We start from the raw sequence: 14,617 nt of genomic DNA on the forward strand, positions 1-14,617 counted from the left end.
CCCCACCCCTCTCCCTCCTCTCCGTGTCAGTACGGCCCCTCCCCTGCCTTCTAGAGCCCCACCCCTCTCCCTCCTCTCCGTGTCAGTACGGCCCCTCCCCTGCCTTCTAGAGCCCCACCCCTCTCCCTCCTCTCGTGCTTTATCAGCTCTGGTTAATTAAGTAGCTTAAATTACTTTTCTGCTGCTTCCCTCACTCAGATCAGACCGGGTAAATACGGAACGGGTCTAGTTGTCTTCGGGTCTATTTGGAACGGGTTTCTATATTTAACCATTTTATTTATGATCTATCGGATATGGTTGGGAAAGCCCCATGTCCAACGTTCTGGACCCGTGAAGACCTCTTCATATTAGAGACCATGAACACTATGTCCATACGTTTCTAGTAGATGGACCATATGGTTTATAAGAAAAGTCTCATTCAAACATCATCTAATCAACAATGACATTATTTTCAATGTAATTATTCCAACTATTGACTTTTTTCACAACTGCCTCCAGTTTGATGCCAAAACATAAAATACATCTTGACAGGCAAATGTTTTTATATAAAGGATATTTCATGCTGAAACCCTCATTTTACACACTAATGGTATTCACTAAGTTGATGGTTGATATTTTAAGGTAATGTTTTCCAGCTTTGTCATTAATTTGTTACATTTTATAATCATCTTATTTAATTAATATTTTCCATGAGCTAAGGCCTCAGAGGGCTGGAGAATTAGACACCTGTGATATTCTGAAGTCCCAAAACGGAAACCAGATGTCTGGTAAAGATACCAATGTTCTGGTAGTTTATTGGTCAACTTTTCTAGTAATATTCCCTCCCTTTTCTAGTAATATTCCCTCCCTTTTCTAGTAATATTCCCTCCCTTTTCTAGTAATATTCCCTCCCTTTTCTAGTAATATTCCCTCCCTTTTCTAGTAATATTCCCTCCCTTTGCAAACCTACTCAAGTCTGGATTTTCACGAGTCGTGACTTGACTCGGACTCGATCAGTAGTGACTGTTGTCAGAAAGTCTCTCACTTGAATCCGTCAACATGCTAGATATAACAGCACATGTTACATGGCTATTGTGGTAGCAGTTAACCTTACTATTGTGGTAGCTGCTAACCTGCTAACCTTACTATTGTGGTAGCTGCTAACCTTACTATTGTGGTAGCTGCTAACCTTACTATTGTGGTAGCTGCTAACCTTACTATTGTGGTAGCTGCTAACCTTACTATTGTGGTAGCTGCTAACCTTACTATTGTGGTAGCTGCTAACCTTACTATTGTGGTAGCTGCTAACCTTACTATTGTGGTAGCTGCTAACCTTACTATTGTGGTAGCTGCTAACCTTACTATTGTGGTAGCTGCTAACCTTACTATTGTGGTAGCTGTTAACCTTACTATTGTGGTAGCTGCTAACCTGCTAACCTTACTATTGTGGTAGCTGCTAACCTTACTATTGTGGTAGCTGCTAACCTGCTAACCTTACTATTGTGGTAGCTGCTAACCTTACTATTGTGGTAGCTGCTAACCTGCTAACCTTACTATTGTGGTAGCTGCTAACCTTACTATTGTGGTAGCTGCTAACCTGCTAACCTTACTATTGTGGTAGCTGCTAACCTGCTAACCTTACTATTGTGGTAGCTGCTAACCTTACTATTGTGGTAGCTGTTAACCTTACTATTGTGGTAGCTGCTAACCTGCTAACCTTACTATTGTGGTAGCTGCTAACCTTACTATTGTGGTAGCTGCTAACCTGCTAACCTTACTATTGTGGTAGCTGTTAACCTTACTATTGTGGTAGCTGCTAACCTTACTATTGTGGTAGCTATTAACCTGCTAACCTTACTATTGTGGTAGCTGCTAACCTTACTATTGTGGTAGCTGCTAACCTTACTAGTGTGGTAGCTGTTAACCTGCTAACCTTACTATTGTGGTAGCTGCTAACCTTACTATTGTGGTAGCTGCTAACCTTACTATTGTGGTAGCTGCTAACCTTACTATTGTGGTAGCTGCTAACCTTACTATTGTGGTAGCTGCTAACCTTACTATTGTGGTAGCTGTTAACCTAACTATTGTGGTAGCTGTTAACCTTACTATTGTGGTAGCTGTTAACCTGCTAACCTTACTATTGTGGTAGCTGCTAACCTGCTAACCTTACTATTGTGGTAGCTGCTAACCTGTTAACCTTACTATTGTGGTAGCTGTTAACCTTACTATTGTGGTAGCTGCTAACCTGCTAACCTTACTATTGTGGTAGCTGCTAACCTTACTATTGTGGTAGCTGCTAACCTGCTAACCTTACTATTGTGGTAGCTGCTAACCTTACTATTGTGGTAGCTGCTAACCTTACTATTGTGGTAGCTGCTAACCTTACTATTGTGGTAGCTGTTAACCTGCTAACCTTACTATTGTGGTAGCTGCTAACCTGCTAACCTTACTATTGTGGTAGCTGCTAACCTTACTATTGTGGTAGCTGCTAACCTTACTATTGTGGTAGCTGCTAACCTGTTAACCTTACTATTGTGGTAGCTGCTAACCTTACTATTGTGGTAGCTGCTAACCTGCTAACCTTACTATTGTGGTAGCTGCTAACCTTACTATTGTGGTAGCTGCTAACCTTACTATTGTGGTAGCTGCTAACCTGCTAACCTTACTATTGTGGTAGCTGCTAACCTTACTATTGTGGTAGCTGCTAACCTTACTATTGTGGTAGCTGCTAACCTTACTATTGTGGTAGCTGCTAACCTTACTATTGTGGTAGCTGCTAACCTTACTATTGTGGTAGCTGCTAACCTGCTAACCTTACTATTGTGGTAGCTGTTAACCTTACTATTGTGGTAGCTGCTAACCTTACTATTGTGGTAGCTGTTAACCTTACTATTGTGGTAGCTGCTAACCTTACTATTGTGGTAGCTGTTAACCTTACTATTGTGGTAGCTGCTAACCTGCTAACCTTACTATTGTGGTAGCTGCTAACCTTACTATTGTGGTAGCTGTTAACCTTACTATTGTGGTAGCTGCTAACCTGCTAACCTTACTATTGTGGTAGCTGCTAACCTTACTATTGTGGTAGCTGCTAACCTGCTAACCTTACTATTGTGGTAGCTGTTAACCTTACTATTGTGGTAGCTGCTAACCTTACTATTGTGGTAGCTATTAACCTGCTAACCTTACTATTGTGGTAGCTGCTAACCTTACTATTGTGGTAGCTGCTAACCTTACTATTGTGGTAGCTGTTAACCTGCTAACCTTACTATTGTGGTAGCTGCTAACCTTACTATTGTGGTAGCTGCTAACCTTACTATTGTGGTAGCTGCTAACCTGCTAACCTTACTATTGTGGTAGCTGCTAACCTTACTATTGTGGTAGCTGCTAACCTGCTAACCTTACTATTGTGGTAGCTGTTAACCTTACTATTGTGGTAGCTGCTAACCTTACTATTGTGGTAGCTATTAACCTGCTAACCTTACTATTGTGGTAGCTGCTAACCTTACTATTGTGGTAGCTGCTAACCTTACTATTGTGGTAGCTGTTAACCTGCTAACCTTACTATTGTGGTAGCTGCTAACCTGTTAACCTTACTATTGTGGTAGCTGCTAACCTTAATATTGTGGTAGCTGCTAACCTTACTATTGTGGTAGCTGTTAACCTTACTATTGTGGTAGCTGCTAACCTTACTATTGTGGTAGCTGCTAACCTTACTATTGTGGTAGCTGCTAACCTGTTAACCTTACTATTGTGGTAGCTGCTAACCTTACTATTGTGGTAGCTGCTAACCTGCTAACCTTACTATTGTGGTAGCTGCTAACCTTACTATTGTGGTAGCTGCTAACCTTACTATTGTGGTAGCTGCTAACCTTACTATTGTGGTAGCTGCTAACCTTACTATTGTGGTAGCTGCTAACCTTACTATTGTGGTAGCTGCTAACCTGCTAACCTTACTATTGTGGTAGCTGCTAACCTTACTATTGTGGTAGCTGCTAACCTTACTATTGTGGTAGCTGTTAACCTTACTATTGTGGTAGCTGTTAACCTTACTATTGTGGTAGCTGCTAACCTTACTATTGTGGTAGCTGCTAACCTTACTATTGTGGTAGCTGTTAACCTTACTATTGTGGTAGCTGTTAACCTTACTATTGTGGTAGCTGTTAACCTTACTATTGTGGTAGCTGCTAACCTTACTATTGTGGTAGCTGCTAACCTTACTATTGTGGTAGCTGCTAACCTTACTATTGTGGTAGCTGCTAACCTGCTAACCTTACTATTGTGGTAGCTGTTAACCTTACTATTGTGGTAGCTGCTAACCTGCTAACCTTACTATTGTGGTAGCTGCTAACCTGCTAACCTTACTATTGTGGTAGCTGCTAACCTTACTATTGTGGTAGCTGCTAACCTTACTATTGTGGTAGCTGCTAACCTTACTATTGTGGTAGCTGCTAACCTTACTATTGTGGTAGCTGTTAACCTTACTATTGTGGTAGCTGCTAACCTGCTAACCTTACTATTGTGGTAGCTGTTAACCTGCTAACCTTACTATTGTGGTAGCTGTTAACCTTACTATTGTGGTAGCTGTTAACCTTACTATTGTGGTAGCTGCTAACCTTACTATTGTGGTAGCTGTTAACCTTACTATTGTGGTAGCTGTTAACCTTACTATTGTGGTAGCTGCTAACCTTACTATTGTGGTAGCTGTTAACCTTACTATTGTGGTAGCTGTTAACCTGCTAACCTTACTATTGTGGTAGCTGTTAACCTTACTATTGTGGTAGCTGTTAACCTTACTATTGTGGTAGCTGTTAACCTTACTATTGTGCATTACGAAATGTACTTTCAGAGAACGTTAGACCTCATTCAATTGACTGAGTATTTCTAAACTGTTCCAGCTGGATGTGGGTTAGGTTGTGGATGTATTATGTATGGTAATTCCTCTTCTCTTCCAGCTGGACGTGGGTTAGGTTGTAGATGTATTATGTATGGTAATTCCTCTTCTGTTCCAGCTGGACGTGGGTTAGGTTGTAGATGTATTATCTATGGTAATTCCTCTTCTGCTCCAGTTGGACGTGGGTTAGGTTGTGGATGTATTATCTATGGTAATTCCTCTTCTGCTCCAGTTGGACGTGGGTTAGGTTGTAGATGTATTATCTATGGTAATTCCTCTTCTGTTCCAGTTGGACGTGGGTTAGGTTGTAGATGTATTATCTATGGTAATTCCTCTTCTGCTCCAGCTGGACGTGGGTTAGGTTGTGGATGTATTATCTATGGTAATTCCTCTTCTGCTCCAGTTGGACGTGGGTTAGGTTGTAGATGTATTATGTATGGTAATTCCTCTTCTGCTCCAGCTGGACGTGGGTTAGGTTGTGGATGTATTATCTATGGTAATTCCTCTTCTGTTCCAGTTGGACGTGGGTTAGGTTGTAGATGTATTATCTATGGTAATTCCTCTTCTGTTCCAGTTGGACGTGGGTTAGGTTGTAGATGTATTATCTATGGTAATTCCTCTTCTGCTCCAGTTGGACGTGGGTTAGGTTGTGGATGTATTATCTATGGTAATTCCTCTTCTGTTCCAGTTGGACGTGGGGGAGCTGAAGCAGCAGTTGGACCGGAGCCAGACTCTGTTTCCTGACAACCCGTCAGTCTGGGTCAAAGACCTGGCAGGATACCTCAACCACGCCCTGGCTGCTCCAGAGACTGAACCCACCCTCAGCAGCTACACACACGGTCAGTAACATAACCACAACACAACCAAAACCAGGCCTCTAAAGTTGAAGAAATTCATTGGAGTACTAGTGCTCTGTTTAAAGTTAGGAGCACCACATGACATCTAGGAGCACCACATGACATCTAGGAGCACCACATGACATCTAGGAGCACCACCTGACATCTAGGAGCACCACCTGACACCTAGGAGCACCACCTGACACCTAGGAGCACCACCTGACACCTAGGAGCACCACCTGACACCTAGGAGCACCACCTGACACCTAGGAGCACCACCTGACACCTAGGAGCACCACCTGACACCTAGGAGCACCACCTGACACCTAGGAGCACCACCTGACACCTAGGAGCACCACCTGACACCTAGGAGCACCACCTGACACCTAGGAGCACCACCTGACACCTAGGAGCACCACCTGACACCTAGGAGCACCACCTGACACCTAGGAGCACCACCTGACACCTAGGAGCACCACCTGACACCTAGGAGCACCACCTGACACCTAGGAGCACCACCTGACATCTAGGAGCACCACATGACACCTTATATTGGACCTATATGAATTTTAGATACTTTTAATATATTTTTTAACCTTTATTCAACTACTCTGAGATGCAGAGTCTCAGACCTTATCAGACTTTATTTAACTAGGCAAGTCAGTTAAGGATAAATTCTTATTTACAATGACAGCCCTAATCCGGACGACGCTGGGCCAATTGTGCGCCGCCCTATGGGACTCCCGATCACGGCCGGTTGTGATACAGCCTGGAATCTAACCAGGGTCTGTAGCGACGCCTCTACCACTGAGATGCAGTGTCTCAGACCGCTGCGATACAGCCTGGAATCTAACCAGGGTCTGTAGTGACGCCTCTAGCACTGAGATGCAGAGTCTCAGACCACTGTGATACAGCCTGGAATCTAACCAGGGTCTGTAGTGACGCCTCTAGCACTGAGATGCAGAGTCTCAGACCACTGTGATACAGCCTGGAATCTAACCAGGGTCTGTAGTGACGCCTCTAGCACTGAGATGCAGAGTCTCAGACCACTGTGATACAGCCTGGAATCTAACCAGGGTCTGTAGTGATGCCTCTAGCACTGAGATGCAGAGTCTCAGACCACTGCGCCACTCGGGAGCTCTTGTGAAGCACATAATGGTCTTTAGACCCGGTTGGGCTAGAAGCTGTAGTAATGGTCTTTAGACCCGGTTGGGCTAGAAGCTGTAGTAATGGTCTTTAGACCCGGTTGGGCTAGAAGCTGTAGTATTGGTCTTTAGACCCGGTTGGGCTAGAAGCTGTAGTATTGGTCTTTAGACCCGGTTGGGCTAGAAGCTGTAGTCATGGTCTTTAAACCCGGTTGGGCTAGAAGCTGTAGTAATGGTCTTTAGACCCGGTTGGGCTAGAAGCTGTAGTAATGGTCTTTAGACCCGGTTGGGCTAGAAGCTGTAGTAATGGTCTTTAGACCCGGTTGGGCTAGAAGCTGTAGTAATGGTCTTTAGACCCGGTTGGGCTAGAAGCTGTAGTAATGGTCTTTAGACCCGGTTGGGCTAGAAGCTGTAGTAATGGTCTTTAGACCCGGTTGGGCTAGAAGCTGTAGTATTGGTCTTTAGACCCGGTTGGGCTAGAAGCTGTAGTATTGGTCTTTAGACCCGGTTGGGCTAGAAGCTGTAGTAATGGTCTTTAGACCCGGTTGGGCTAGAAGCTGTAGTAATGGTCTTTAGACCCGGTTGGGCTAGAAGCTGTAGTATTGGTCTTTAGACCCGGTTGGGCTAGAAGCTGTAGTATTGGTCTTTAGACCCGGTTGGGCTAGAAGCTGTAGTATTGGTCTTTAGACCCGGTTGGGCTAGAAGCTGTAGTAATGGTCTTTAGACCCGGTTGGGCTAGAAGCTGTAGTAATGGTCTTTAGACCCGGTTGGGCTAGAAGCTGTAGTATTGGTCTTTAGACCCGGTTGGGCTAGAAGCTGTAGTAATGGTCTTTAGACCCGGTTGGGCTAGAAGCTGTAGTATTGGTCTTTAGACCCGGTTGGGCTAGAAGCTGTAGTATTGGTCTTTAGACCCGGTTGGGCTAGAAGCTGTAGTAATGGTCTTTAGACCCGGTTGGGCTAGAAGCTGTAGTATTGGTCTTTAGACCCGGTTGGGCTAGAAGCTGTAGTAATGGTCCAACCCATGACGCTAGAAGCTGTAGTAATGGTCTTTAGACCCGGTTGGGCTAGAAGCTGTAGTAATGGTCCAACCCCATGACCCTAGAAGCTGTAGTAATGGTCTTTAGACCCGGTTGGGCTAGAAGCTGTAGTAATGGTCCAACCCATGACGCTAGAAGCTGTAGTAATGGTCCAACCCATGACGCTAGAAGCTGTAGTAATGGTCCAACCCATGACGCTAGAAGCTGTAGTAATGGTCCAACCCATGACGCTAGAAGCTGTAGTAATGGTCCAACCCATGACGCTAGAAGCTGTACTGACTTGTTTCTCAGTCTTATCATCACTACAATCTGGGAGGTTGTTTTTCCTAGTCGCACAGTTCTCCCAACATAAAATGTATGGTCGCACAGAAAAATATCTCGTTGGTCCTCGGCGTCCAAATATCTCGTTGGACGCCGCTCTGGTCTGGTGGAAGTTTCACCGCCGTGTCGGCTCTCCACAGGCGTCTGGCCGGTGCTCGGCAGGGTTCCGTCCCCGAAGGGGTCTCCTCCTTCACTGGAGAACGGAGCCGATCTCGACCCAACTGACCAGCCATGGAGGTACGTCACTTGCCGTGGAAGTCGAATAAGGTGTCCTCTGACAACGGGGGTCTCCATGGTTATGTTGAGCCCGGAACTGACGCCGAACAGAAACAGCCTGGATCCACAGTCGTCCTCGATTCTGTCTCCCTCTCTGGTGGCTTCTACCTCGGGTTCAGATCCTCAGAGCTCCCAGCCTCACCGGACCGTGAGGCTGCCTGAGAGACCGGCCCATTCAACATCACCAGCCGTCATTATAGGCAGCTCTATGGTAAGAAACATCTCGGTTCCCAATGCAAAAACCCTGTGATACTCAGGAGCACGAGTACAGGACATCACAAGGCTGCTTCTGACTGTTCTACCACAGATGCCGGGAGCTGACACTGTCGTAGTCCGGGTTAAACCACATCAGGACAGCTAGCTCGGAACATCTGAAAATGGATTTTAAAGAACTGATTTTAGCATTAAAAGACTCTAAAAAACGGGCAATAATTTCAGGTCCAGTACCATCGTTGGGCCGCGGGTGTGAAAGATTCAGCAGACTGCTGGCATTACACATCTGGCTAAAAGACTGTAGCTCTGCTCTGACTACTGTAGCTCTTCTTCTGGAAACAGAAGATACTCTACAGGAATTACAGAGTCCATCCAAATCATCTTGGTTCCTGGACTCTGTCCACGCATTTCAAGGCTGCGTTGAAACAATGACTGTTAAATGATCCAAGACCAGCTCAGTTAATCCCTACTATTGTGACAATGAGTCGTCAAAATGCTGCATCAAATGTACATAATTCTAGGGGTGCTGGCAAACACAATGTAAATAACTTAATTTATGTCCCCTTAATTGCCCTGAATACCTCTGTTGATCCTACAGCTATTGTAAGCAGTAATCATGAGCCTGTAAACCAGAGTTACACTGTTAGCACTGAGGCGGTGTGCAATAGTAGGAAGACCACTTTATGCAGCTCACCCTGCACTATCAGCCTATCTCTGTCTACTTCTGATACGCTTCCCAGTAAAGCATTAAAAACAATCAACAACCCAGAAAAGTGCTAGAAATGATCCATATTAACATATGTAGCCTAAGAAACCAGGTCCAATAACCTGCTTGTAACAGATGACATTCATATTCTGACAGATCTCTGAAACTCATTTAGATAATACCTTTGATGATACAGTGGTAGTAATACATGGTTATAACATCTACAGAAAAGACAGAAATGCCAATGGTGGAGGTGTTGCTGTTTATATTCAGAACCAGATTCCTGTAAAGCTTAGAGACGATCTAGTGTTAAATACTGTTGAAGTAATATGGCTACAGGTTCATCTGCCTCACCTGAAGCCCATTCTGGTGGGAAGCTGCTATAGACCACCAAGTGATAACAGTCACTATCTGGATAACATGTTAAATACTGTTGAAGTAATATGGCTACAGGTTCATCTGCCTCACCTGAAGCCCATTCTGGTGGGAAGCTGCTATAGACCACCAAGTGCTAACAGTCAGTATCTGGATAACATGTGTGAAATGCTTGATAATATATGTGATATCAACAGATAAGTATAAGTATTCTGGGTGATTTTAAATATTGACTGGCTCTCATCAAGCTGCCCACTCAAGAAACAGCTTCAAACTGTAACCAGTGCCTGCAACCTGTTTCAGGTTATCAGTCAACCTACCAGGGTAGTTACAAACAGCACAGGAATTAAATCATCAACATCTATTGATCACATCTTTACTAATGCTGCAGATATTTGCTTTAAAGCAGTATCCAGATCCATCGGATGTAGTGATCACAATATAGTAGCCATATCTAGGAAAACCAAAGTTCCAAAGGCTGGGCCTAATATAGTGTATAAGAGGTCATACAATAAGTTTTGTAGTGATTCCTATGTTGATGATGTGAAGAATATCTGTTGGTCTGTGGTGTGTAATGAGGAGCAACCAGACGCTGCATTTGACACATTTATGAAATTTGTTATTCCAGTTACTAATAAGCACGTACCCATTAAGAAAATGACTAAAAACTGTTAAATCCCCCTGGTTTGATGAGGAATTGAAAAATAGTTGATTGCGATGAAGCAAAGGAGATGGCAAATAGGCCTGGCTGTACAACTGAGGAATAAGGTATGGCAATCAAGTCTGGCAGCCCAACTGATTGGCAAGCGTACTGCAAATTGAGAAATCATGTGACTAAACTAAAGATAAATTATTTAAAGAATGATAGTTAAAAGCTTTGGGGCACCTTAAATTACATTTTTGGAAAAAAGCCAACTCGGCTTCTTCATTCATCACAAAACCCACTGTTATTGTGAACTACTTAGGGACGACATGCCAGCAACAAACGCTGACACCACATCCAAGTATATCGGACCAAATTATGAAAGACAAGAAATGTACTTTAGAATTCCATAAAGTCAGTGTGGAAGAGGAGAAAGAAGTATTGTTTATCAGCAATGACAAGTCACCGGGGTCTGACATCTTGGATGGAGAATGACTGAGGATAATAGCAGACAATATTGCCACTCCTATTTGCCACATCTTCCATTTAAGCCTACTAGAGAGCGTGTGTCCTCAGGCCTGGAGGGAAGCTAAAGTCATTCCATTCCCCAAGAATAGTAAAGCCCCATTTACTGGCTCAAATAGCTGACCATATCAGCCTGTTACCAACCCTTAGTAAACTTCTGGAAGAAATGTGTTTGACCAGATACAATGCTATTTTACACTAAACAAATTGACAACAGACTTTCAGCACGCTTATAGGGAAGGACACTCAACAAGCACAGAAATTACACAGATGACTGATGATTGGCTGAGAGAAATTGATGATAAAATGATTGTGGGGGCTGTTTTGTATGACTTCAGTGCAGCTTTTGAAATTATTCATCATAGTCTGCTGATGGAAAAACGTGTGTGTTATGGCTTTACACCCCCTGCTATATTGTGTTATGGCTTTACACCTCCTGCTATATTGTGTTATGGCGTTACACCCCCTGCTATATTGTGTTATGGCTTTACACCTCCTGCTATATTGTGTTATGGCTTTACACCCCCTGCTATATTGTGTTATGGCTTTACACCCCCTGCTATATTGTGTTATGGCTTTACACCCCCTGCTATATTGTGTTATGGCTTTACACCTCCTGCTATATTGTGTTATGGCTTTACACCCCCTGCTATTTTGTGTTATGGCTTTACACCCCCTGCTATATTGTGTTATGGCTTTACACCTCCTGCTATATTGTGGATAAAGAGTTACCTGTCTAACAGAACACAGAGGGTGTTCTTTAATGGAAGCCTCTCCAACATACTCCAGGTAGAATCAGGAATTCCCCAGGGCAGCTGTTAAGGCCCCTTGCTGTTTTCAATCTTTATTAACAAATTGCCACTGACTTTGAGTAAAGCCAGAGTGTCTGTTTGTGGATGACTCAACACTATATACATGTCAGCTACTACAGTGACTGAAATGACTGCAACACTTAACAAAGAGCTGCAGTTAGTTTCAGAATGGGTGGCAAGGAATAATTTGCACATGCTGATGGCTCATTTGCACATGCTATATATAGATTTTTCTACTGTATTATTGATTGTATGTTTGTTTATTCCATGTGTAACTCTGTGTTTGTGTTGAACTGCTTTGCTTTATCTTGGTCAGGTCGCAGTTGCAAATGAGAACTTGTTCTCAACTAGCTGGTTAAATAAAGGTGAAATAAAATACAAAATAAGTAAGTATTTCTAAAACTAAAAGCATTGTATTTGGAACAAAACACTCACTAAACACTAAACCTCAACTAAATCTTGTAATAAATAATGTGGAAATTGAGCAAGTTGAGATGACTAAACTGCTTGGAGTAACCCTGGATTGTAAACTGTCATGGTCAAAACATATTAATGCAGTAGTAGCTAAGATGGGGAGAAGTCTGTCTATAATAAAGCGATGCCCTGCCTTAACAGTATCAACAAGGCAGGTCCTACAGGCCCTAGTTTCTACCTTCTTAACAACACTATCAACAAGGCAGGTCCTACAGGCCCTAGTTTCTACCTTCTTAACAACACTATCAACAAGGCAGGTCCTACAGGCCCTAGTTTCTACCTTCTTAACAACACTATCAACAAGGCAGGTCCTACAGGCCCTAGTTTCTACCTTCTTAACAACACTATCAACAAGGCAGGTCCTACAGGCCCTAGTTTCTACCTTCTTAACAACACTATCAACAAGGCAGGTCCTACAGGCCCTAGTTTCTACCTTCTTAACAACACTATCAACAAGGCAGGTCCTACAGGCCCTAGTTTCTACCTTCTTAACAACACTATCAACAAGACAGGTCCGACAGGCCCTAGTTTCTACCTTCTTAACAACACTATCAACAAGGCAGGTCCTACAGGCCCTAGTTTCTACCTTCTTAACAACACTATCAACAAGGCAGGTCCTACAGGCCCTAGTTTCTACCTTCTTAACAACACTATCAACAAGGCAGGTCCTACAGGCCCTAGTTTCTACCTTCTTAACAGCACTATCAACAAGGCAGGTCATACAGGCCCTAGTTTCTGCCTTCTTAACAACACTATCAACAAGGCAGGTCCTACAGGCCCTAGTTTCTACCTTCTTAACAACACTATCAACAAGGCAGGTCCTACAGGCCCTAGTTTCTACCTTCTTAACAACACTATCAACAAGGCAGGTCCTACAGGCCCTAGTTTCTACCTTCTTAACAACACTATCAACAAGACAGGTCCGACAGGCCCTAGTTTCTACCTTCTTAACAACACTATCAACAAGGCAGGTCCTACAGGCCCTAGTTTCTACCTTCTTAACAACACTATCAACAAGGCAGGTCCTACAGGCCCTAGTTTCTACCTTCTTAACAACACTATCAACAAGGCAGGTCCTACAGGCCCTAGTTTCTACCTTCTTAACAGCACTATCAACAAGGCAGGTCATACAGGCCCTAGTTTCTGCCTTCTTAACAGCACTATCAACAAGGCAGGTCATACAGGCCCTAGTTTCTGCCTTCTTAACAACACTATCAACAAGGCAGGTCCTACAGGCTCTAGTTTCTACCTTCTTAACAACACTATCAACAAGGCAGGTCCTACAGGCCCTGGTTTTGTCACACCTAGACTACTGTTCAGTCGTGTGGTCAGGTGCCACAAAAAAGGACTTTACAACTGGTTCAGAACAGGGCAGCACGGCTGGCACTTGGATGGACACAGAGAGCTAATATTAATAATATGCATTTCAGTCTCTCATGGCTCAAAGTGGAGGAGAGATTGACTTCATCACTACTTGTATTTATGAGAGGTATTGACATGTTGAATGCACTGAGCTGTCTAAACTACTGGCACACAGCTCAGACACCCATGTATCCTCCACAAGACATGCCACCAGAGGTCTCTTCACAGTTCCCAAGTCCAGAACAGACTATGGGAGGTGCACAGTACTACATAGAGACATGACTACATGGAACTCTATTCCACAGTACTACATAGAGTCATGACTACATGGAACTCTATTCCACAGTACTACATAGAGCCATGACTACATGGAACTCTATTCCACAGTACTACATAGAGCCATGACTACATGGAACTCTATTCCACAGTACTACATAGAGCCATGACTACATGGCACTCTATTCCACAGTACTACATAGAGACATGACTACATGGAACTCTATTCCACAGTACGACATAGAGCCATGACTACATGGAACTCTATTCCACAGTACTACATAGAGCCATGACTACATGGAACTCTATTCCACAGTACTACATAGAGACATGACTACATGGAACTCTATTCCACAGTACTACATAGAGACATGACTACATGGAACTCTATTCCACAGTACTACATAGAGCCATGACTACATGGAACTCTATTCCACAGTACTACATAGAGACATGACTACATGGAACTCTATTCCACAGTACTACATAGAGCCATGACTACATGGAACTCTATTCCACAGTACTACATAGAGCCATGACTACATGGAACTCTATTCCACAGTACTACATAGAGCCATGACTACATGGAACTCTATTCCACAGTACTACATAGAGCCACGACTACATGGAACTCTATTCCACAGTACTACATAGAGCCATGACTACATGGAACTCTATTCCACAGTACTACATAGAGCCATGACTACATGGAACTCTATTCCACAGTACTACATAGAGCCATGACT

General features: G+C 43.5%; 1 protein-coding gene across 4 annotated transcripts in view; it reads left to right on the plus strand.

Moving 5' to 3' along the window:
• Nucleotides 1-14,617, plus strand: part of tmem214 (transmembrane protein 214) — a 74,686-nt gene that overhangs the window by 19,387 nt on the left and 40,682 nt on the right. For all 4 annotated transcript variants that reach the window (XR_005475961.1, XR_005475962.1, XR_005475960.1 and 1 more), the window contains exon 3: nucleotides 5,559-5,709. Coding sequence is in view for 1 of the 4 variants with exons in the window: in XM_038986723.1 (XP_038842651.1) it covers nucleotides 5,559-5,709 (151 nt within the window). In the remaining 3 variants the exon portion in view is untranslated. The remainder of the gene's footprint in view (nucleotides 1-5,558; nucleotides 5,710-14,617) is intronic.

This window comes from Salvelinus namaycush, unplaced genomic scaffold (assembly GCF_016432855.1).
Source record: "Salvelinus namaycush isolate Seneca unplaced genomic scaffold, SaNama_1.0 Scaffold564, whole genome shotgun sequence".
Classification (NCBI taxonomy): Eukaryota; Metazoa; Chordata; class Actinopteri; order Salmoniformes; family Salmonidae; genus Salvelinus; species Salvelinus namaycush.